General features: G+C 42.5%; 1 protein-coding gene across 1 annotated transcript in view; it reads right to left on the bottom strand.

Moving 5' to 3' along the window:
- Window positions 1-26,476, bottom strand: part of DOK5 (docking protein 5) — a 75,817-nt gene that overhangs the window by 28,731 nt on the left and 20,610 nt on the right. Inside the window, exon 2 of the mRNA XM_019548159.1 lies at window positions 9,584-9,691. Coding sequence (XP_019403704.1) covers window positions 9,584-9,691 — 108 coding nt within the window. The remainder of the gene's footprint in view (window positions 1-9,583; window positions 9,692-26,476) is intronic.

Raw genomic sequence — 26,476 nt, 5'->3', positions numbered from 1 at the left:
CATCTTACTATTTCTCTTTGACTTGGGCTCTCATAGCACTATGCAAACCATGATTAACATGAACAAAATGGACCATGTTTATAATTAAATCTATTATCTTCACCAAAGGCCATAATACACAATATTTTTTAAAGACAGAACTAAAGATAAAGCCTAGCTTGAGAAACTGAATCATTTTTTAAAACAATTTATTCCATTTTTTAAAGAGGATCAGCCCTAAAACACAACCCTTAAGACTATTTACAAATGAAACAACACAAACTAGAAACATCATCTCTTTTAGGTCTTAAGAGCCCTTTCTTTTACATACCCTTCCCTCTTGTGGCTTATCAGGCAAATAAAGCAACAGCCCATCTAGAAACATTATGGTTTTGATGCTGGGGGGATAAAAAGCATCCCAGCTGAGAACAGAATTAACCATACATTTTCCTCTGACACTACAAGCCAGGGAGATAATTTTATAGAACTTAACCTGACTGCAACTTCATGGCAAAAAAATTATTCTCACTGGGCACATCTACATGAAATGCTTTAAGGCACATTAAACTTAAGGCACATTAGGGCACATGTCTACACATGTGCACTTTAAAATGGTGCATTTAAGCTATTTTCACCCTAATTTGATAGCTACAAATGCAGGTATTACATTTAGGTGCAAACACTTAAAGTGTATTAACAAATGTGTAGACATGTTCCATCTCACCTGCCATAACTTGGTTGTTAATTTGATTTATTAAGGGGGAATGCTGCCCATTCCTTGTCCCAATGCCAGAGGGTGCTATCTGCAGCTCTGAACCTGCCCTACACCGCAGCCCATGCTTCACAGATGGCATCCAGCTTATGATTACTTCCCCCGGCCTGAGGCCAGGACAAATTCAGTCCATAACTGGGGCTAATAATTCCATTTGGGATTTCCAATTGGGACAATAATTCCATTCACTCTCACGCTTACTCCGCCCCACCTCTCATGGGGGCTTCTTGCAAACTGCATATCCTGGGCCACAGTCCCCTGCCCTAGCTCCTCTTGAGCAATCCTTCATGGGCTTTCAGGCTTAGCTACTCTCTCACTGGTATATCACCACACAGCAACTTTGGTTCCCATGAGTTCCCCTACTATACATGGCATAGCCTTAGACCGATGTTAGGCTGCATCTGCCCCAAGCCCCTCATCAGGCAAATAATTTTATCAACACACACTTGAGGTTGGCCCATTTACCATCCTTCAAGCCACTCAAGCAGCCCTACTCAGTACACCCCCTGGGGCAGCCCTTTTGGGCCACCCTTTGCAGACCTACTCTGTACTCCCACATGCTCAGTCTTTCAGCTGCCCCTTATTGCACCCTACTCTGTGTGGGCCCTCACCATAACTTTTCCCAACAATACTACCCCTTCCGGTGCCTCCAAGTCCCTTTGTGCCTGCTCGGTTCAGGTGCCTACTAATGGGTGCATCTAGCCCCGCTACTCCCACAGTTCTAACAATTACCCTCCAGATGGTTGGGGCCAGGGTTAGGGTGCCCCTACCTGCCTTTCACCAGGGAGGTTAGCGGTCCTGGTATTTAGTTGAGACTGCCCCACCACAAGCAGCTCCACCAGGCCTCCCTACCCTGGACTCCCACTCCAAGCTATCCCCCTAGCTCCTGCCATTACCTCCAGGATGTTCCTGAGATGTAGCTCAGCCAGCTGATGTTTCTCTCATGGCCACTGGCAGCAAATTGCTGCCTCCCCCTATATAAGCTGGGTCCTAAAATGGTTGCCCTATTCAGGCACCTGCCAGCCCCTAAAGTGTCAAGTACTTGAAGGTGCACTGCCACAGCCCTCTTTAACATACTGTTGTTCCAAACATCCAACTATTAAACACAATTATGACTATTCTTTAAGCAAAGAAGCCAAGGGTAATATTAGCTGTACAAATAGTTTTTTTGCAAAGATCTGTTCTAGGCTTCACTAAAGATGTTACACTCTTGCCAAAAGTCCTAGTCAAATCAAGTTCCAAGAAATCCATAGTACAGAGAAAGTCATGGACATGCAAAAGCCAAGGAAACCTTAGAGTTTGTGTCTTGGAAGATACTAAATGCCACATACTGAACATTAGGGGTGTGCAAAGTCGGCTGTATTTGAACTGGATTTGAATTCAGTAGGGATTGGGCATAGTGATTCAATCCATTGATTCAGACCACTGTGCTGATTCAATGCTGATTTGGAGAATGCTGGTCTACTTCTGAGTCTACTGCCCAGCATGCTGGGGAACCCCCCATACTCCTGTGGGGATGCTCTATCTGTTCCAGCATTGCAGCACTCATGAGCTGTCTGCTAGGGTTGTGTGAAATGGCACTGTTCCATGCTAGATCGTGCTGGGGGTGGGAAGTCAACTCAGCTGGACTGACTTCCCATTCCCAGCACTATGGTCAAAACATTTTGACTAGCCTCATTTGGTTTCGAAGCTATTTTGATGTCCTTTGTTCTGTTTTGGTTTTGCTGTTTCAACCTCAAAATGAGTCAAAACAGTGTTGAAACAAAATGGCCAGCAAAATTTTGCACAGCCCTACCGCCTGCTACCTAGAGATATGTAGAAAAAATATTTAAAGCTGTGTCTGTGTCCAAATCACCGAATCTTTCCAAATTGATTCGGAGGGTTCCAATTCGATTTGGAGAGATTAAAGGGTCTCCTGATTTGATTTGGAGATTCGGCCACCAAATCAGGATGAATGAAATCAGGGACTGAAGCTTCACAGAACCCTACTAAACATACAGCCAAACTTTAGTATGTTGCACTGAATTTAGTCAATATAGCATATTCCCTAACTTCTGCCTCAGGTAAAGCAACTGGAGCATAACATGGGAGGCAAAGCAGTTTCTGACACTGCATGATCCTTTAAATCCCAAATTTTAGAGAGAACAGAACACATCCCCTTCACAATTTTCACTCTGTGCTTCAGGGAGACACAAACTGACCCTGAGCAGTCTGGGTCAACCAATCAAGGCTGAGCTGTACACTGCTGTCATCTCTCACCAGGCAGAGTGAGGGAGCCTGCAGAATGCAGATATCTACCCTAAAGGCTACTGGCTGCATAGCATAGTCACTGCAAACTTTCTGCTCTTCAAAGGCTTTTCATTCAAATATCTGTTGAAGCACCTCCAGGTAATTTCTTTTTTCTATCAGGAGAACATCCCGAAGAATTTTCCCAGATCATTTGAACATGTATATGCAGCCAGAGTGAAAATTTCCCCTGGGGATATATGTGAAACAAAGCGTTGGGAGCTTTATTTGTTTATCCCATAGACAATTATATTAAAAAACAAGCAAAAAAAATTGCGGAAAAATCTGGCCTGTTCAACGCCAGAGTCATCAATCATCCATTTATGCTGTCGGCAGCCAAGATAGTTTATGATCAGGATTCCTATGGGTAAAAAGCACTAAAATTCTATAACATATGATTCAATCCCAGAGAAGTTTGCAACAGCAAATGCATTTCATCAATGTAAAGAACAAACATGGATTAGTAAATATTTAAGAAGAAATACTGAACTCCATCTAATTTTACCACAACCTAACTAAAGTTAAAAGTTAAGAGAGAAAGAGAGGAAGCAGCAAAAATACCATGAGGGACACCTTTAGTGATGCAGACAGGGGAAAAAAGATGAGAAACTTGACCCTATCCTAGCCCTTGTTCTCAAGAAATACCATGGAATCTATACCTACCCTTACAAGTTTCTCACAAAATGACAATCTCTGTCAATAGAGCTGATTTCCAATGGGAAAAGGCTAAGTAAAGTTTACCCAGCTTGGGGAAGCAATATTTATAAATCAAAAGAGAAAAGACAATACAATATCTACGGCAGAGCAGCCATTCCTGAAACTGGTTGGTTCCCCAGCAAATAAATTAGAAGTTCCTGCCATATCTTCTAAGAACAACAAGAGGTATCTGGCATAGATTTAAAAGCCCCCATCTAAGAAGCAAATTAGTTTCTGAAGTTATTTCCGTCACCTTTTTGATATAAAAGGAAAAATTCCCATAGACCAACCTGAGGAAAAATCTATATTATTTATAGTAGTAAATAATTCTGCTAATGCAAAGGTGCACCGATCACTTTTCTGGGTTTAAATTCTCCCCAGAAACTGTATTATGGTGCTGTAGATCATCAAAACTCTAACATCAGTGATGGAGACTTCAGGCCATTCTGAATTTCACCCATCAAAAAATAGACCATACTAAGGGTCAGTAGGGTTAGGGATAGAAATTACACAAACTGGTATAAGTGATTAGAAACTGGTTCAAATCTGTAGCATAACAGAAGTTCAGTGCACATAAACTGGTTTTGGCCATTTTGAATGCAGTTTAAGATAAACCTGGATGGATGTAGCATCAGGCTTAACTGATTTAGGTTAGATTGGTTTATTGAACTTCTGTCCCAGTCCCTCCCAAATTCAAGCCAACTTACAGTATCCCAGCATCCTAGGATGCTTTGCACCTCCCCTGCAAACTTCCCCTCACAAGGTGGGTGGCATGAACGATGCATGGTCCTGGCAGCTGGTGGGGCACAGCAGCAGTGGAAACACACCGGCGGGTGGTGAGATGCTGCTGGCACCGTTGGTGGTGAGGAGGTAAGGAAGTGGCTAGCGCCACCCAGGGGTCAGCAATCACCTGCAGACATTGCTGGCAGCACTGGTGGTGGGGGTGATGAGCAGCAACTGCCCACAGGTGCTGCCGACAGTGCCGGTGGTGCCTTTTTGTAGGGGGTGCAGTGCCACACTCAGGAGGTGCACATGCACCCATATGCACCCCCTACACATTGCCAGTGGTGGGTGGGATAGCCTTGGCCCAAACTGTCTGCTCCAGCCCAGCAGGGAGGTATGCTCTAGTGCCCTCCGGCTTCTGGCCTGAGCCACTGCAGACACGTGGCTGCATGTCCAGAGTCAAAAGTAAATGTCTGGTCACTTGTTTAATCAGCAGGGATCCTAGTTTTCTCAGATAAAAAAATCCCCAATTTTCAAATTAAGAAAAGTAACCCAAATTCCACATTTTTCCGTGATGAAAAGAAACACCACTTCATTTTAATCATGGAAAATTGTGGATTCTGGGTTACTTTTTTTAATACAATAGTTGGGGATTTTTTTTTTAAATCAGAGAAAACCAGGGTCCCTGCTTATCAGTTAAATCTAAGCAGTTTAGACTAACCTGCAAAGATTGAATGACTTCAGCCTCCCGATTTTTAACCGTCTGTACTTAGTGACTCATTACAATGGGATGGGAGTCAGGGCAAATCGTTTTTCCAGGTGTTCTTGGGGACTGAGTTTTGATAACTGATATTACCACCACCAGTTTCCAAGACAGTGATTATATGTCTCTATTGCATGGAGATCATGTTCTTCCAAAGACATTTTGGATGGTTCAATTTTATCTTATTCAGCATTTTTCCTTTCCACTCGCGAAGGCAACTAACAGCTAATTTCTTCATACAGTCATGGCAAACTGATACTTTATCACCAAATGGAATATTTGGTTAAAAAATAAAACACAGAGAAGAAAAGGGTAGCGAGAGAGAAAATTCACCCTAGACTAGCCACTTGTTGGTTCTAACAGGACACGTAGGAGTACCTTCCCAGCTGGAACTCCGACTCAGTCTCCATTTATAGCTACACAAAAAGGCACAAGACCACAATATCCATTTGAGGTCTTCTTAAGATCCACAGCCACTAACTACCAATTTTCAACTACTTGACGATTTCATGGTAAGGAACAGCACATCACAAAATTTCGGAGAAATCTTGATCTATTACATTCCAGTAGAGATACCAAAAAATGGCCTGCCAAATGATTTCATTTTCTGAAAAGCTCCAAACCAGATAGTTTATTCATAGTAAGTGATAGCATTTATTTAAATAAATGTTTAACAGCTACTGATTAGCAGAATGGTCATACTTTAAATGTTTAATAAGTTACCGATACAGTTTTGCATTAGTGAGCTTGGAAAACAATTACAAATTATACAATTCAATTTTCCAAATGGATTATTTTGTAACTAGACAGAAAGACTGTTTAAATTACTTCTGCTGTTTCAAGGGAAGATTAATACAATCGGATTAAAACTCAAATCCCCTTGAGAAATCGGCATATTCCTGTCAGCGCTATGCAATTAGTCAGTATTGTATTGGAATATTAAGGCTGCTTTTGGTACCTTGCAAAGTCAAAAGCCATTAAAAGGAACAAGAAGTTGATTTCTGACATTCTTCCCCTCTCCCTACCCTCCACTTTTTCCCCTTTATACTAATTTATAGATGATGATTTATTTATGTTTACCAAATAAAAACTAGGCAGCTACCTAAAAGGCAATTTTCTGCCCAGCTTTTGTAGTCTATAGCCTAATTATTTTTTGTCCCTTGTGGGACTGAGTGAATTAAGTGGGCAATGTGCTTTATGTATGCAAATTTGCAGTGTACTTCATAAGCTTCAAATGACTTTGTTCTTATATGAGTTGCCAGTCTGTATTTTTGTCCTGACTATATAATGTTCATAAAATATTCTAATCTTTACGTGTTGTAGAAACTGAATAAAATGGAAAAAAAAAATGAATGGACTTGTATTACTTATAGGTCAATATTCTATAAAGGTCTGTATTTCCTTGTTTATTCTTTTACCCTACTGGGCATTGATTTTGCTAATCAAATACAAGATTATTTTCCGGAACCCAGGACACACATGCACAGTAAACTAAATGCAAATAATAAGGGGGAAAAAGGAAATCTATAGATTTCCCTGATTTTAAAATAATTACAGCTGAGAGAGGCACTAGCTTCACATACAGATACACTTTCCATCCTGCGCCCTAGAAGTCCCCAGTTTCTCGACTGGGTCCTCAGAAGGATTAGGCATCCGCAAGAACTACTTCACAGTTAGGGCGGCTAGGAGCTGGAACCAACTTCCTAGGGAAGTGGTGCTGGCTCCTGCCCTGGGGATCTTTAAGAAGAGGCTTGATGATTACCTGGCTGGACTCATTTGAGTCCAGTTTTTTCTCCCGCCCAGGCGGGGGGTCGGGCTTGAAGATCTACAAGGTCCCTTCGACCCGACTGCTATGATTCTATGTTTCTAAGAGGATACATACCCATGCACAACACATGTGCTCACCTAATTTATACATTTAGAAATGAGCACACAACACTGGAGGCCTGTATGTTACTAAAGAAAGCTTTTGCCTGTGCTAAGAAAAACCTTCCCATTTTTCAAGTCATCTCTTACTTTCGCTGTCCTGTACCCTGTGCTCTAAAACCGAAGCTCTGATGGGGAAGAAGGATACTCCAAATCCTGTGGCGGAATATAATGGGCTCCATATAAAATTCACCTACAACTCTGAATTGGTTCTGCTTCTGTGTTCAATAAAAGTTGGACTCTGCTGCATCCCTCAAAACAACAACTGAAAAAAATGTGGGGTTGGGACAAGAGTTTGAGGGATTTCCCCCCATCTTTCTTTGATTAGGAGACTCTTGCATTCTAAAAGGATCAACGTATCTGCCCAGAATGCTTTTGGCTTCTTAAGAAAAGGCTATTTCACCAGGTTTGGTGCATTTTTTGTGCTAGGAATTATTTATGGAAAAAATGAAGGTGAGTTAAGAATGGTATATTCAAAAGGGGCCAGAATTGGCTGAGTTCTGCAACCACCAGTGTCAATGGGATTTCACCATTCAGTACAGTGGGCACAGAGTGCAGGCAATATTGACTATAAACACTGTAACTGTCTACATGCTATATTGCTCCCACAAATCAGGTGAGCAAACATTTCAATGACTTCAGGCCTAATTCTGCAACTTGATTTACAAGGCAGGAGGCTTATGTCTGTACAAAGCCCCACTGAATGCAATGGGTTCTTTGGTATAAAAGTCAGCTCTCACAGATCCAGTTGCAGAAACTGATCTTTAGGTAGCATTTGCAAGTGATTACATGTGCAAAAATGGAAATCCTTTTAAAGAGGAGCATAAAATCTGGTCACAAGTGCTTACTTTCCTTTTGATTTCAAATCCGTTCCTTAATTCTGAAATCTGCCAGGCAGCGATGCATATACAACTGTCACTTTGCATTAATACAGTAAAAGACATATAGACGTGCATCAATAACTGACAGAATTGTGCCATTATAAATGCTACACATTCTACCCAGAACTGGATATTATGTCTCCTAAATACATATACTGTGCAAGCCACACAGATCAAATAGAAACATTTATTACTCACATTTTGAAAATTGCTTAACATAAACTTAAATGAACTCCTATTTCCGGGCATATCTTCTAAATAAACCCACGGTTTTAAGACCAATCAATTACAAAATTATGCAGTGTGCATACAGAGACAACTCCGAGAATTCAAATTCCCTCTTGATTTCTTCCTAAGTGTGTGTCAGACTGAGTAAGAGTGGATCTGCCTCAAGCTCATCTGTGCTCTGAGCCTTCTAGGATGTTATGCACATAATTCCTAATCTTTTAATGTATTACACTTTTGCCAACAATGATTATAAATTAAAGGGTATCTTATTTACATCCCCATGCCCAGAAGAATTACAAGTGTAAATTCTCAGATGAATTCAGAATGAGCATAGAACCCTACAGTAAAAGTGATTAGAAAAAACTAAGTTCATTGGCCCTAAAGGCATACAGCAAGGACTTATCATTAAGTCCAACTTGCTATTTCAGTTAAATTAAACTGAGAAAGTGTGCTGCCTTTTGTTTCCATGGTCTTTACAAATAGACAAAGACTTTCCAGCAGATGCAGATACAAGTGAAACAGAAACCTAAAACCTGACTTTATGACTCATGGAAGTCATGGTCACTGCAATGATGATTTAGATGAACCTTTCTGAGGCAAGAACTCAAGTTTTGACTCTTATTTACATTAAGGACATACCACACAAATTTATCAGGATGGCAGACCTTAAAATTTGTGTAAGCATGATTTATTTCCACCCTATCATATACTGCTGCTGATGTAAAAGAGCCAAGCTTATACAAGAAACGTGATGTTTTCATATGCATGTCTGAAAAAGCGCATAGCCCATTATTCCTACAACATCGCACATATTATTTCATTTCAGAAGGATCCTGGAAGCCAAATTAAAGAAAAATAATGGAAAAATTTAGGAACACAAATCCAAAATTTCAATCCTGAAAACATCCAGTCTATTGTTACCCAACCACAAAAAGGCTAGCCTAAGGAACTCGCTTGTTTTTTATATATTCAAATTTTTGCTTATACATGTATCAATAACTGCCTCTGTCTCGACAAAGTTGGGCAGCTTAGTGACTAAGCAGTGATTAAATTTACTGAGATTCAGAAATTAGACATTCCTCTGCCTTTTTCTTCTGAGGGAGTCACACTGAGTTAGGCATGTGAAGAAGTAGCATCCTGAATTGGAAACTTAATTGTTGATGAAAACAGGACATACCGCTTTAAAACTTATTGCAGCAGCCCTTTTAAAAGTAGCAACAGTTAAGCATTCCTGTTTTCCTTGTATCCCAATGTACCTCAGTCTATAGGGTGGTAGGACTACCAACACCATGAAAGTTCTGCATAATTTTGCACATAACCAAAACTTACCTTGTGATAGCACCTAAAATACGCAGCACGCTCATCCGAGAACTTCTCCAATCTCTTTGGCCCTTTGCTCGAAGCTTTCTTGAATACTAACCAGCATCTCTGATAAATCTGGAAGTACAAAAGAGTGAACTTGGCATCTCCATTGACTTCAATATAACTGACATTTGCATAGAAATGCATTCTTTTTTATGTTTTTGCATGTAAATTAGGAGCAAGTAATAAATTAGATGTTTCTTTGAGTAAAATACAACAGTTGCCACAGTGAATGGTCCTGGGTAGCTTTAACGTGGGTGGATTCATAAGTAGTAGTAGCAAAGACATCACTAGACTGATTGCATGAAAAACTGCCATGGATCCAATACTTGTCTGATCATCTTCCTCAAAGATTAATTACAAGAAAAGAAAACGCAATTGCAATAACTTAGTATCCCAGGGGATCACCACCTGTTGAAGGATTTTTAGTTATTAACATTTTGCCAATTTGAATTATCCCATTACAAGTTTTGGTCTTGATCCATTAACTTAGAAACATAACAAAACTTTGATGACACCCAGGTAGGGAGCTTTTCTGTAAATGCGAACAGGATATTAAAACTTTTGAAAAGGGATTGAAAACATTACTAACACAAATGCAAAATCCTCTCAATTATCCTGCAATCTGGGACCAGAATTTGGAAGCTTCTGGAACAAACTTAATGGGACCAGGAGTTATGAAATTATTGAACTAGGAATTTTCAAACCCAGCTTTGACCCCTTGACTCAAAAGTATTATCCCATTTGCTGCAATCTGTTCACGTCTTAATTTAAACTTGCCACTTATTGCTAATGTATTATGGTACTGCCTGATAACTGGTGACCAGGTCCCCATTGTGCCAGATGGAGAACAAATGTAGCTTAGCAAACTACCATTGCCTCAGAGAGTATTGTCTAACTAAATGCTACAAAAAGTAAGGGACTTGAGGACAAAGCAGTGAAGGATGTTACAGTTTAACCTACGAAAATGGTGAAATGCTCAGATAATATCCAGATAACAGACATGAGCACCATGAAGTGTGAAATGATGCTTGAGATGAGATGAAGATGAGTCCAGATGAAGGCTCCTTTTAAGCTATTTCCTCAAGCTACTGTAATGTCAGTCCTTTTGATCTTATTTTACCTTCTTCAACTATCAAGGCTCACAGAAGCTTCTAACAAACACCTTTACACTTAGGTCTCAAGGCTCCTACTCTTTCTTCATGCTTCTTGAACCTTCTTCTAAGACTGTGGATCACACATACTTTGACCTGTCTCTATTGGTTTCCATGGCTCAATTTCTCCTTCTCTCTCCCCCACTTGGACTAAAAGCAAGCAAAAATACCCTCTCTTTGAATGAGCTTCTTCCTTCTCTTCTCCTGCTCTCTGCAGAGCCATGAGAGACTCCTGTTCTTTCCTCTCATAATGCTTTAGGTCGTCTCATCTACTCACAGATCAATAAGCAAGGTAGATAGTTAATTCCTGTATCCTCTTCTCCTGAAATTGTGGTCAACGTGAAGCTTACTTAACTGGAACTGAACTCCCTCTTTGTACTTGCAAGCCCCCTTTTCCTACCGATATAAATTGCACCAATATCTTTCTACTTCCCTAACAAACAAGTCAACTCTTGCCAGGTGTGACTGGGTGCTTGGCATGAAGAGGAAAGGGCTGCCTGAGAAGAAGGCTGCAGGTGTCTCCATAATTGGTCCCTGTCACACCTGACCAGAAGGGGGCTGGGCTTGAGCCATATCAGCCCAGAACTTGAGCATGTCAGGCAGCCCAGTCCTGAGAGCCACAGGTAGAGGAGCTCCTGGTAGCAGGGCTGCATCATGACTCCTAGCTTAATGTTTGAGCTGGGGGTAAGCTCTGGAGGCTGTAGAAGGGACTGAAGCCTGGGAAAATAAGTGTGAGCAAGGCCTGGGATTAAGCCAGAAACCCAAGTAAAGGGCAGAGAGTGGGGCCAAAAGACCCAAAGCCCATAGAAGGACAGAGCCAAGGGACAGAGAGATGGCAGTGTGCCAACAGGACTAGAGAGCCCAGAGGTCTGCAGCCCAGGAGGGGAAAGCATCAACAGGGCCAAGGGAGCCCAAAGGTTTCACTGGTCCAGGAGCATGGCCAGGGCCAAGGAGAGGGGCTGAAAGCTGAGTACTGCCACAGCCAGACACTAGTGGGACTGGAGGAGCCCAGGAGTCTCACCTGGCTTAGGAATGCGGCCAGGGCCTTGGAATGGATAAGCCAAAAACCAGGGGTCACAACTGGAGACCAAGGGGGCCAAGGAGCCTGTAGCCCAAGACAGATGAAGACTGGGGCTGGAAGCCAGTAGCCCAAGAAGGGCATGTGTTAGAGTAGGTATTGGGGAGGATGGAGCCCATGAAATTAACCCTTAAGGCAATGACTATGGATGCCTCTGGTCATAACAGCAAGATGAGGCTTGGGAAGCCCTGGGGCAGCCTCCCTTCATCTAGAAGCTAGATACATCAAGGTGTGGCAGGCAAGTGAAGCAGTGACTGCTCAAAGAGAGTGAAGTGGATAGAGGCTGAGGAGACTCCAGGGGCACTACAGCCAACCCTGGAGATGAACCCTATTACACCAGGACCATAACATCTCCTGTCTGGATTAATGTAGCCTCTGTAGCACATACCTTATTCCCTGCCTTTGTCTCATACACAGAGGAAGTTCTGGGTGTGCAACCCATGCATTATAAGGCACTAAAAGAGGGAAGGAAAAGTTAAGGTAAATTCTAACTGATGTAATGAATTAAGATAATGTCCATGACTGAAGCTGCAGGGCTGCGCTAATCTTGAGGTAAACTACAAGCACAGATACTGACTTTGAGCTAAACGAATAGCTTCTGCACTGTTGAAATGGCTATTGGTTTATTTGTAAAGGTTAAGAAAGGGTTTTTAAATCTGAAAAACTACTTGTCAGGAGGTAAACACTTGAGCATAGTAAGGAATCTGTTGGGAAGGCATCTGCTTAATTATATAAATGCTAACTTCACAATCCAGTGCTCTATGCTTGAGACACTACCATTGTATTTATATAAAAGCAAGTCATTTTAGGGCAAAGCACTTTACAAGTGCCACAGGTTTCACCATTTTAAAATATCATCTTTGAGTTTATCTAGCTTAGTATTCTTTATCCAAATGCGGAGTCAGGGCTACTAAGCTAATGCCAAGTGCTTTACAAACTACTAGAGGCAGACAAGGTTCTTTGGGTAGATGTGATATCTTTTATTAGACCAACTAAATTGTTGGGAAAATTGTTCTTTGCAAGCTTTCGGGTGCAAACACCCTTCTTCAGGCACAGGGAGCATTTGTTGTGGCTTTGTGTGCTCTCACAACTACTAGAACCCCATGACCAGGAGGATGCAAAAATGGTTTAATGACACTTATTCCTTTCTTCCTTCCTCTACTCTGGGTGGCAAGTTCAGATTTTGGCCTTTTAAATATAAAGGACAATTTCATCTCTAGGTGTCTAGGGACTTGCATGGTCTACTTGACTGCAGTTCTACATGCATATGTATACTGTATGAACAGGTGTTTTGAAGTGGAAACATGAAGATGTTGGACTAAATGTCTCCATGGAGACTACAGGAGACATGATTCCATGTTAGCTAGAGCCTGGTTCAGTTACATGGGTTCCAGTTCATCATATGTTTTGTTTGTTAGTGGGTGTAGCAGATGTATTATAAAAGGGTTAGTGCACCTGATTAAAGAAATTCTCAAATGATTCTAGATCATATGAATCCACAGTTAAGCAAAAATTATTTAGTACATAGAAGACACAAAAATGCTTGAAACATTTTGGTCCTTCCTTTGTCATCATTTCCCTAGCTATAGCCATACTTGTTTAATTTATTAATATCCACTGTATAAATTAGTCTGTTATGCCTTGCTAATGGCAGACATGATAGAGATCTTCAGAGTGATAGTCTTCCAGTTTTTCTTTCTTAGGGTGATTCTAAGCGAATAGCCACAAAATCATCCTTTCTCGATTAATGCCAGTCTGAGAATTGGAAGATTTCCAGCTTGCACAGGTTCTCTATGACCTAGGAAAAGCATGCATCTTAATTTCTTCATTTCTAAACTGAATAGGATAATGTATCTATCTTCTAGAGGAGAAGTTTGTTAGTGTTTGAGTATATTAGGTGGTTATATGTACATCAAATCTTATCCTCAGTCTCATGCTAATGAAAAAGAAGGCAAGAACTCAAACTGGATAAGAGTAACTGTCAAAGTCACTGCTGCTCACAGGCACGGCATAATAATGTCTATGTCTACCAGCACACAGCTTGTGCTAAATTGAGTCATATCTTGCTATTGACCTTTTTAATACAAAACTCTTACTGATACAGCAAAAAGTCACTGTACAAAATTATAACAAGGCCTAGAATGTTTATTCATAAGCAGGTGTAGGCAATGAATGGCTCAGGGGCCAAATCTTGCTCATGGAAACACTGGGTTTTGATTATGTCCATACCCATGCTGGAGCTGAGCTGCAAAGAGATGCACCCAGGTTGAGGAGCTGGAAGCTGTGCCTGTACTGTTACCACTTCTCTCTATCCTATTCACTGCCCTGCTCTTCCCACCCCCTCCAGAAAGTATAGAGGGTGGTATGGGTGCAGCTTCCAGCTGGAGGGGAGTTAGGCTGGGTGGAAGTAAGCAGAAGTGGAAGCAGCATGGAAGAAGCTCACAGCCACCCACCCCCAGCACAACTCACTTCCACTGAAAGGTGCATTTACACCATAACTGGGAAGCAGCGGGGGAGTTAGGAGAAGCAGGAGAAGCAGCAGCGGTGTGGACACAGCTCCTGGCTTCATGGCTCCATCAGGGGTGCAGGGAGAGTCCCCCCACAGCTAACATGCTGTCAAAGCCACCCAGTGCTGTCAGCCACTCAGACTGTAGCTGAGTTGTTCCAGCCCATAATTTGAAAAATGTTTCTGGCCCCAGGTCATAAACATGTTTCCTGATTTAGAATAAAGGCATTCATGTTACGGATTGGTTCTTGGTCCAAGTGGTCGGTGCGTGATCCAGCACTTGTCAATATCTTTATTAATAATTTGGATGCAGGGGTAAAGAGCTCACTGGCCAAGTTTGTGGATGACACTAAGTTATGGGGGAACATGATCACGCTTGAAGATAGGCTGCACATACAGGTAGACTTAGACAGGTTGGCAAGTTGGGCAGATCAGAACCAGACGACATTCAACATTGAGAAGTGCAAAGTGCTCCATCTGGGGATGAACAATCCCCAGCATATTTACATGCTTGCTGATGCCAAACTGACTAGCACCACAACTGAAAGGGATCATGGGGTAATAACAGACTATAGTAATGAATATGAGGCATCGGTGCAATGCTGCAGCCAGCAGGACAAACATTACTTGGGCACGCATCAACCAATGCATCTCAAGCAAAACCAAGGAAGTGTTTAGTCCACTTTACTCGGCATTGGTGAGACTGCAGCTGGAGTATTGTGTCCAGGTCTGGGTGCTGCACTTCAACATGGGCATGGAAAAGCTTGAGAGAGTTCAAAGAAGAGCCATCTGTATGATCAAAGACTTGCAAGGCAAGCCATATGAGGAAAGGCTGAGGGACTTGGGACTCTTCAGCCTAAAACAAGAGAAGGTTGAGAAGAGACTTGGTAGGAGCTTACTGCTACATCAGGGGAATACATCAAGGGCTTGGTAAACAACTGTTCAACAAGTCACCTTTAGGAAAAACCAGGAGTAACTCCTGGAAGACTGTATAACATTAGGAAAAACTTTTTTACAGCCAGAGAGTGTCCAGAATGGAATAAACCCTCTCCAGAGGTGGTGCAATCATCTACCCTAGAAATCTTCAAGACTGGATGGTCACCTAGCTGGGGTTACTTGACCCCAGTTGTCTTTCCTGTCTCATGTCAGGACTGAGGAGGGGGGAGAAGGTGGGCTGGACCCAATGATCTTGTGAAGAATTCACTCTTAAGCTTGAATGATGTAAAACACTTTGAAAAGAACAAAAATGAATGATTTGCTTTTACAGAGTTTAATAAAGTCTGCCTTAAAATGTCAAAGGCAGATAAAATTCCATAATATCTCTGGATCAAAGTATTGTTCACACAAAAATACATTCAATTTCAACCTAAATCTAGGGTCACATTTCAACAAGATCACCCAACTCCATACTCAAAATATTCTTAGATGTTCATTAAAAGTTCCCAGGTGTAAATTTATAAAAAGGCTTTCTAGATGACAGCAGGAGAGTAGAAAATGTTCTACAATATGTTAGTTTGAAGTACTATCTTGAGGGTTTATGGAACATGTGTTAAGCAAGTCATTTCAACTCTGTCTTTTTACTTAACATATTTGGAAGGTATATTTAAAGATACTTTAAAAAGGCTGGGGGAAAAAATCATAAAAACAGTTGCTGTTTAGTTTCCTGTGATCTAAAATTGTTTTCTTAGTTGATCTAAATGTTTCATAGTTTCATAGTCAGTAGGGTCAGAAGGGACCTGAGCAGATCATCAAGTCTGACCCCCTGCCATGGGCAGGAAAGAATGCTGGGATCAAACGACCCTGGCTAGGTGATTATCTATTTTCCTTTTGAAGACCCCCAGGGTAGGGCCGAGCACCACTTCCCTTGGAAGTTGGTTCCAGATCCTCGCCGCCCTGACTGTGAAGTAGCGCCTCCTGATATCTAGCCTAAATCTACTCTCAGTCAACTTGTGACCGTTATTCCTAGTTATTCCTGGTAGTTCTTGGGGAACAGGGATTCTCCCATTTCCCGCTGGTCCCCCCGGTAAGTTTATAGATGGCCACCAGATCCCCGCTCAGCCTTTTATTGTAGAGGCTGAACAGGTTCAGGTCCCATAGCCTCTCCCCGTAGGGCCTGCCCTGCTGCCCCCTGATCATGCGAGGGGTCCTCCTCTGGACCCTCTCCATTTTGTCCCTATCCCTCCTGAAGTGCGCCTCTCAGAATTGGACACAGTACTCCAACTGCGGCCTGACCAATGTTGCATAGACCGGGGGGGATCACCTCCTTGGACCTGCTCATGATGCATCTGTGGATGCATGACAAGGTGCGGTTAGCCTTCCTGACCGCATCCCCACAGTGGTGGCCCACATTCATCTTGGCATCAATGATCCTCCAAGATCCTTTTCTGCCTTTGTGCTGACCAGAAGGGAGTTCCCCAACCTGTAGGTATGCTGCTGGCTCTTTCTCCCTAGGTGCAGTACCCTGCACTTGTCAGTATTGAATCTTATCATATTTTCATCCACCCATCCCTGTAACCTGTCCAGATCTAGTTGTAGCCTGTCCCTCCCTTCTAGCATGCCCACCTCTCCCTACATCTTCGTGTCATCCACGAATTTGAACAAGGTGCTTTTGACGCCTTCGTCCAAGTCACTGATGAAGATGTTGAACAATGCGGGCCTCAGGACTGAGCCCTGGGGAACCCCACCACCCACATCCCTCCAGGTCGAAAATGACCCGTCCACCACCACTCTCTGGGTACAGTCCTCCAGCCAATTTGCGACCCAGCTGACTGTGTAGGCATCGACATCACAGTCGCCTAATTTTTTAATGAGAATGGGGTGAGAGACAGTGTTGAAGGCCTTCCTAAAGTCCAGAAAGACAATGTCCACTGTGACACCTGCATCTAAGGATTTTGTGACCTGGTCGTAGAAGGCCACCAGGTTGGTCTGACAGGACCAGCCCCTAATGAACTCGTGTTGGTTGCCCCTAAGCATAATTTCCTGTTTCTTAGTTTTCTTTTATCTAAATTTAAATAAAAGAATGAATATCCATGTCATAATACCATTGAAAGCCGAAATGCATGGTCATAAACTTAAGCCCGTTTGTTGTGGTTTAGTTTGAAAACCTTAGAAAATGGACATATGTGTATTTTGATGATCTACAATATGCCAAAAAAACTGAATAAAAGATGTAAATAATGATCACAAGAACTAGAAGACACATGATGAAACTAAAGACATACAGAGAACAAGGTTAAAATGGCTTAAAATAGTAATACAGAAGGTAGTTAGAGATTGTCATAAAACAAAAGTAAGTTTAAGATTTGGATACATATGACATTTAACAAATGGATTTGATCACAGCTTAATGCATCTCTGATGGAAAGTACTTGGGCCCACTGAAACCAAAGGGAATATTTCCACATATTTCAATGGACTTCAGAGTTTACGCTTGCAAATTCCTTAGGAGATTTATGAAGTAGGAATAAATGGGGAGCGGATTTGGAGGAAATCAGTCTAGATTTCTACACACTTTTTTGGTCCCAAGTTCCATTCCTGTTTTTAATTAGTCTGCACTTATGACTGGTAATTTATCTTACCAACACAGAGTTGGGGGCACATCATTGGCAACTTCCTCATGAAATCACCTGCAAAGCCTCTTCTAGCTTTGCCCCCACAAAGAAAGCCTGTGTTTGATGTCTAGTACTTTGCCTATACGTTTAACATATGATGAGGTGTCTCCGATCCCATTTTACTCCTGAAAGGGGCCATTCTCCAGTAGTTAATTATGCTTCTTCCCTTGCATGTAACTATTTCACTAGGAGTTGTCCTACTTTTCATGTGTACCTCACCTCCTATGGGTATTACTTTGGCTAGTGTGGAAGTACTGACATTTATTGGCTCACTTCCACAACGAAGAATAGTTTGGCACATTAGCAAGCTGCTCTAATACCAGGCAGCATCTGAGCCTATTGAGAATGCTCTCCAGTTTTTCAGTTTATTGGCAATTTGGGAGCATGGTACTGTTGAACACTCAGGTTTGTAAACTGTATTGTTCAAGGATTTCTAAAGACTGACCAAGATGAAAGAAGACATTCTAATGTAGAAGTAGGTCTGTCTTCGAGATTTTGAAAAAGAAAAAATAAATCTGCATTCCCTTGGGTTCCACAAATAAGATGCGATGCATTTGCTCTTTCTGAAAAACTCCCCAATACAGAATATGGTGCCTTGTTTCCCTTTGCGCCTTTGAAAATCCTTCTATAGCACCTACAGGCTGCAAAATATCTAGCAAGACACTAAGCTTCCTGGGTACATGACCAGTTACATCCTACAATGTAAGGCAAAAAAAAGACAGACATTCTCCCAGTGAGAGAAAGAGAAGGGCTTGGAGAACCATGTGGGGGGAAATAAAGATTTTTGTGACACGTTTGTGAAGCTTTGATCAAGGTTTGCTGCATCACAAAGCAAGGACCACTTCTACTCAAGAAGTTCACAACTCTGTTAAAAAATGAAAGTCACATCATGCCATAATACAGCATGAAAAATTCTTGATGGGAGTCATTCTCCTCTCTGTTCTCTTTGCAGAGGAGAGGGTAAAAGCATTCAGAAAAAAACTAAACTATGAGTGAGGCTGAGGAGAGTCTATGGAAAGCTACACCTGATTGTGTGCAAATTGTAACCTGGGCACTGGTTTCCCTTGAGTTCCTTGTGGACACTGTTTGCAGCTTGCTACTTAAAGCTGTGCCATATCTCCAATCACTAAAGCTTGGTTGCTTAGGATCTATCTCTTTGCAGTTTTGCCCTTAGTACATTCTAGGACAATTTAGTTCTGAAAAAAGCTGAATAAATGTTGTTCCCTGCTCCCCCCCCCGAACGCTACCATAATTTATAGGAATGACAGAAAGACAATCTGCTGGTCTTCTTCTTTAATTTGTATTCTTTGTATCAGGTGCAATGATGACTGTAGTACAGAGAGCATATTCTAATCTCCTAGAGTGCTAGATACAGCATCTCTATAGTCTTCAAATTAGCCCCCTGTTGTTACCCTAGGATCACAAAATAAAGGCTGTTATATTACAATGTAACTAAATAGTTTTTAGAGTGTTTTTAAGAAGGTGAAACCCTCGCAGAGCCTCAGATAAAAAGCCAAATGAAAAGATCAAGTAGCCAACGCCGTAGCAAGGGGCAGGGGTGGGGAGCGGGGTACCTCCCCAGGCGCTGAAGCGAAGGGGCGCCGATGGACACTTGTCAGCTGGGGTAGGGTGCACTCCTGGGCAAGCACTGCATGGGGGGGAGGGGGGTATGTACCCCCTGGATCTGTCCACAGGGCGAGGGTGGACTGCCACTGTGGGGTTTGCCTTAGATGCCAAACTTTGTTGCTACAGCCCTGCAAACAGCTATTAGCTTTTACAGAGATGTTTGCTGCACACACTCCTGCTAAAACGGCAAAACAGCTGCCAGCTACATCATTTGTATATAGCTTGGAGTTCTCCAATATTTTTGTTTCCATCATTTTATAGTAAGACATCAATTCATTGAGCCCAGTCTGGAAAACATTTAAACGAATGGAGACATAACTAACGTCTCAATACTGCTACTGAGGATGGCTACCTTGCCCATGCTTCCCAATACATTTTGTTTCTAGGAAACAAGTTGCAAAGAACATGCTCCAATTAGCGAAGTTTAGGCAGAAACATCACATCTTCCATTCAAAATGAAGAACGGTCACTGTTATTTCCATGCCGGTGTAATGATAGAAGGCAGGCAAGGTCTGATACATAACTGAACTACAGCTTTACCACAATGTCTTTCCAGCACAGATACAGAGACTCAGTGAGTCCCCTGAACTTCAGTCACAGATCATTTGAACTCTGCTCCATGGCCTTTGAGAAGCAGACAATGTTCTTTTTCCCATCTGCGGCACCACTCTGTGCTCTTAGGCCGTGTGCTGAGACCATGGATTTGATCCTAGGAGAACTCTGTCATACTTGGTTCATGAATTCTCTCCTGCTTCCAAAAGCATTTGTTCAGCCAGCTGAGCAGCTCTTACAGACTGCGAAGGGGAATGCGAGCACTGTGCTGCAAGGAAGAACTTGCTTAGGCGTGTTCTGTCAAACAGCACGCTGCTGCTAAGAAGCGTGTTCCTGGATTCACATTTAGCCATGGATGCCATGTGAACAGATGGCTATAAAGAACCTAGCACAGCACTGCATCTTGCAGACATTAAATGAGTCAGCATGCACAGTTTAACTTCTACAGACTAATCCTGGGCTCAATTACTGGCTCTGACACTGGGTGACCTTGAGCAGCTCCCTACCCATCCTTATACATATTACTCTTTCTCCCATCCATAAAACAGGGAGAGTGATACTTGTCTCATTCATCAGACACTTTGGGTTTAGATATATACTGCTCGCTCAGCAGTCCTAGGTGTACTGCCAAGAAGCACACAGCACTCTTGAGCAACCAACAGCTTAACAGGTGCCCGGGCTACTCCTTTAGTTCTGCTACTGCTCCTAAGTGCACCAGAGACAGACTGCTCGAGACTAAGAGTCATGCTTCTGAGCAGTACATTTGAGAGCACCACAGCAACAATACAGACCTACCCTTTACAATCTAATTACAAATGTGACACGAGTTTGAGAAAGAATCCTTTATTTCGATAGATGTTAGAGACCCTGTTCAGGAAAACAGCAATGGAAATTTGCTTTGTGTTATTTGCTCACTGCTGGATAGCTCTGTAGAATTCAGTGGGCCAGATCTCCAAGGTAGAGCCATAACCAGTGGATCTAACCAGCAAACTACCTGAAGAACTTCTCTTTTCATTTTTCCTGAATCAATTATATTCAAAACATGAAAGACAAATAATTAAAGCAAGAAACTAGGTGTAATACTCAATATTATTTATGCTATGTGCTAAATTGTACTGCTTAATGAGCAGGATAAGCAATTGTTTTGATCAGAGGCTATAAACGGATTTCTGCTCTGAATATTATGCGGTAATGTTGGTGTTTTGACTTCTGACTCTGATATCTCATTTATATAATGCAGTTAAGAGAAAACATTCCACTTAAAACAAACATTTTAGCATCCACCAACATTTTACACAATTAGGATGAACTGGTAGAGTCATCCTCATTGATTATGAACAACATCAGTTATTAAGATTGGTAGTATCTAAGACATTTACTCCAGAAAAAAATGTCCCCTAGTTTAGGAGTATAGCAGTTTCCTGTAGGAAAGTAGGGCTGAAGAGGACCTCACTACATCATCTGGCCCAGCTCCTTCCCCCTGCCCCTTCCCCAGCCAAAGCAGGATTATACCCGACTAGATCATCCCCGCCAAGTGTCTCTCCTCCCTGCTCTTAATGTGGATGGAGATGCCACAACTCCCCTAGGTAGCCCGTTCCAGTGCTTGACTCCTCCTAATCTTCAACTTCATTTCCCCTGCTGCACCTTAAGGCCGTTGCTCCTAGTCCTGTCTCCTACAGCAACAGAGAAAAAAACTATCTCCATCCTCTCCATAATCACCCTTCAGGTATTTGAAGACTGAGATCAAATCCTCCCCCATTCCGTAATTTGCTCTTCACAAGACTGAATAACCCTGGCTCTTTCAGCCTTTCTTCTTAAGTGATGCTTCCCAGGCCTCTAATAATTTTGTGACTCTCCACTAGACTTTTTCCAATGTTCCATATCTTCCATAGATAGACGATTCATAGATGCCAGGGTCAGAAGGAACCTCAACAGATCATTGAGTCCGACCCCCTGCCTAGGTAGGAAAGAGTGCTGGGGTCAGATGACCCCAGCCAGATACTTAATCCAGCCTTCTCTTAAAGACCCCCCAAAGTAGGGAAGAGCGCTTCCTTGAAGTGTGGGGCCCCAAACTGGACACAGTGCTCCAGGCAAGACCTCACCAATGCTGAATGAAGTGGAAGAATCACTTTCCTTAAATTTGCAGTGACATCCCTATCAATACAACTCAGTATTCTGTTGACCTTTTTTGCAACAAGAGCATACTGCTGGCTCATATTCAACTTATGGTCTACTGCAAGGGCAGGCATGTGTGAGACACATGGTAGACTGAGGCAGGAACACGTAACCCAATAGCAGATAGGGTAAGAAGCAGAAAGCAGAGCAGAAAATCAGGCAAGAAGCAGAGCAGATCAGCCAACCGGGCAGGGAAAGGCAATAGGAGGAGTGACACTTAGGAGGGTATGGGGCTAATGTGGTACACCTGCCAAAACTCTCCCTCGACCCCAGGCTACTGTAACCCCCAGGTCCTTCTCTGCAATACTGCAGCCTAGCCAGTCGCTCCCCGTATTTGTGCAGAATCTGGAGGCACCCATCCCACAAGGAAACATGTGCCTGAGTTGCAACAGTCTGTTGATCCCAGATTGGCCTTATCAGCCATCTTTGGACCCACAAATAAGACAATCATGGAAGACAATCATCCTCAACTGTAAAAGTTAGCCAAAAATGGGATTTATGTATGCAATTATTCTGTCCCAAATGCAGGACTTTTTATGTCCTTGTTGAATCTCATCTGGCTTATTGCGAACCATTTTTCTAGTCATCCAGGTCTCTCTGGATCCTAGTCCTACCCTCCAGAGGAGCCTGCAACTCTACCCAACTTGGTGTCATCCACAAATCTGTTAAACATGCAATTTGTCTGCATACAATAATGAACTGAATACCAGATTCTAAATTCCTGGCAATTTCTAAGTGTCATTATAAATGTACATTTACATGCAAGCAGATATGGGACAAAAAAATGTCTGTGTAGGGTGTGGATTTGGCCCAAGTCTCCTCTTTTGCTGCAGTGAAATTCTTTAATTCACTAACTCCTAACTTCCATCACTGGAAATGAGTCAAGCCCACAGTCTAAGTAGGCTGCGTACAACATATGTAGCACAAAAGATCTCCGAATACTTAACACAAGGAAACCCACATAGCTACTAGTGGCAAATCTAATAATAAAACTCAAGAATTTAATTACTTTTGCTTTGCTTAAATCTGTAGATTGAGATCCTGTTTCTATTATAGATCCTAATGAGAAATATTGGCATTAATGAGAGTAAAAAGTAAGGTGGCAGTAGTAGTCATCTAAACCTTTGTACTTCTAAAATATCTCCAATAGGAGCAAAATCCTGAATTCTCTTACAGTTAGGTTAAGTATAGACATTACACATAAAACAGTATAAGTAATCAGAAACCAGTCTAAATCTGTAACAAAACAGAAATTCAGCACACATACACCAGTTTAAAAATACCCAATCTAAGATAGACCTGGATAGATACAGTATCAGATATAATCGGTGTAGGCTAGACCAGTCTATTGAACTTCTATACCAGATCCCCTTTCTACCCAAGTTAGGTCACAGCTCCCAGCATCCCAGGCTGTTTTTTGGGCTCTTGTCAATCCTCGCCTTGCAGGGAGGTGTGCTAGCTTCAGCCCACACTGGTCTTCTGCTGCCAAATGCCAGACTGTTTCTCCCCCACTCCCCTCCAGGCTGTCACAGAGGCAGCCAGAAAAGACCCTGTGCCCAGCCCAGTCTCCTGCCCATGGCTGTCAGCAGTGGTGGGAGAGCAGAGGTCTCCTGCCACATGTGCTTGGTCAGGTCTGGGGGGACTTGGCCTGGGCCCCTGCAGTGGGGGCCTCCCTTCCACCTTGCTGCTGTGCAGCTCTCAGCCCCAGCTCCTGCCTGCCCCCGTTAGCTGATCTGGGCAGTGCTGGGGGTGGGTGGGAGCAAAGGCCCTTGCACCCCCAGACCTGACCAAGCACAGATGCAGGGGGAGGCATCCCACTGACCACTGCTGCTGGCAGTCAACTGCTTGCAGGGGGAGGGTGGGCTGGGAAGAGAAGCCATGCTGGGAAGCATATAGGAATGCTCCCCTGCCTTCTGGCCTCAGCCAGTGCAGGCGTCTGCATGGCCTGTCCCCACCTCACTGAAGGGCAAATGTGTCTTCTGTTTGCTCCCAATCAAATCTATGCAGCATAGAGAAACCAAATGTAGGTTTGATAGATTCTGCCTCAGGCTTTATTGAATGTCTGTACCTAGCCTAAGTGAAACTGGTTCACCCTGAAAGGCACAATTAAAAGTTTTCCTTTCATCACTGTTCCAAAGAAAGTAATTACAGCAAAAAATCATGAAATGGATGTGTTATTTTTTCACGCCAAACATTTGTCTTGATAGCGATTAGATAATCCAAAGAAGATTAAAATCTGACGCTCCACTGGAGAGATAGCAATAATACATTCCACTTGCAGAACACAGCTTTTAGCATTTCAAAGAACTGGAGTCATTATTTTCACAGAAGTTCAACTCCACATTTAACTGATATGCAATAAGAGCTAGACATAGTTCTTTAGGCTCTTCCGAAAATCCCATCCCACACTAGGAGTTATACAATGCACCTTTTAATATAGAAATGGGAAGCAACATACCACTAAAATAAGTAGATCCTTGTTGGCCTATATGTAAAGCAGGCAACCTGGCTTGCTGAAGGTTGTAGCAAGTCAGTTTAGAGTCAAACAGAGGGCATATCATTCATCAGGCAGTGTAAATCTACCTCCATTGAAGGCCCAGAAGCAACGACTTAGGATCTGGGGTCTTGCCACTCAGTAAGCCCCTGTAACCACTAGTCCAGAATTTCTGTTGGCTGGAGTATCTATCACAGCAACAGAGCTTTGAACTAGCTGCGATTAATCTTACAATCTATGCCAACTGTAATTGGGTAATACCCAATGGAAAGATTTCCCTTCAACACTGAAACCAACAACTGTACCCCCCTCACCCCAAACAAATAACACACTCTATACACAGCCCAAGAAATGACCAGTTACTGCTTTAAAAAATGAGAGAGAAAGTTTATTTCCTAATAACGTAGAATGGTTTTTCTTGAAATTGAAGGTCTAAAGTTCCCATTCCAGTTCCCGGAGATAAACTACTTACAGCAAATACATGTGTCTGAGTGCAGGAATCTCAGTCGAAACACATTTAAGGAATATTATTTCTTACACTTCAGTAGGATGACACAGCCAAGATACCAAGGCAATGCCTTATAAATATCTAAGATTAAAAGCTAGCAGGGCAGAACTAATAGAAGCTTAGTGCTGTCTCCGGCAGTCCAACTCAAGTCCTCCCCACCCCCCCGTCCACCTTGCCCACACAATGGCCGAAGGATCCAACACAGTGTGTTTACTGCATATTATTTAAGAAAAGAGATAGAGAGAAAGGGAGGGTTCGGGTACTAAATGACATCTGGTGGATTTCTGCTTTTCAGATAAATATTGTGCCTTCAGGAAAAACTGTGTCCTATTTTATTACTGTGCGTTTATTCCCCTTCTACTGTCCATTCTAAAAAACAGATTTAAAAAAAGGGATTAATCAATTCAGGGACACTGGCTTTAGAGGCTTGTTGGGCGCTGTCTATACTTTTGTAAGCATTAACTGAAATTGCTATCATGCAGTTTAGGGTGACATTCAATAAATCTGGCCTACTGCCAGGAACTTGACTTTTCTGTTGCCAATGAGCAGCAAAAATAGATGACCAAGCGAGGGGATAGCTTTTTGTTAACAGAGACACGTTCTTTACAAGATGCCCACCTTCACCTAAGGTTTTTTTAAAACCTGTTCCAAAAAGAAGACAGACAGATATATAGAGGTTTTGCCTTTATTTAGAGCAAATATGTAGCTCACCCCAAAAAGCACCTCAGATTCATGTGCAATCCTTTGAAGAAGCCTTCTTGCTAAGCTCAAATGTTAGGAATCTTTCAATGGACAGCAATTTCAAATATAGCAAGAGATGTTAGAGCCAGGAGCTCGTTTTGATTCCCCAGAGATCAGGGCCAATCTGCTGAAGTTTCCTTTTCTTCAGTTTGTCCACAAAATTCCCACAAAGTGGTGGCGACATTCTGGAAATGGGGCCAAATGTGAAATACATCCCTGCCCCAAACTTTCAAAATTCTGGATCCAGATGTTAGGGTTTAGGCCCATTTTCAGGGTGGGGTGGAGAAGCCAGCTAGCTCTTTAAAATTATTCTTCTGCTCTATTTTCCAGGCATGGTAGAGGCAGTCATCTGCTGTGGTAGGAGGATGCTAGCTGCCTTCGGTAGGACCATTCGAAGGCTAATTTTCTAAAGAGA

This window comes from Crocodylus porosus, unplaced genomic scaffold, assembly GCF_001723895.1.
Source record: "Crocodylus porosus isolate Cpor-Errol unplaced genomic scaffold, CroPor_comp1, whole genome shotgun sequence".
Classification (NCBI taxonomy): Eukaryota; Metazoa; Chordata; order Crocodylia; family Crocodylidae; genus Crocodylus; species Crocodylus porosus.
This window is presented reverse-complemented; position numbering and strand designations above follow the sequence as displayed.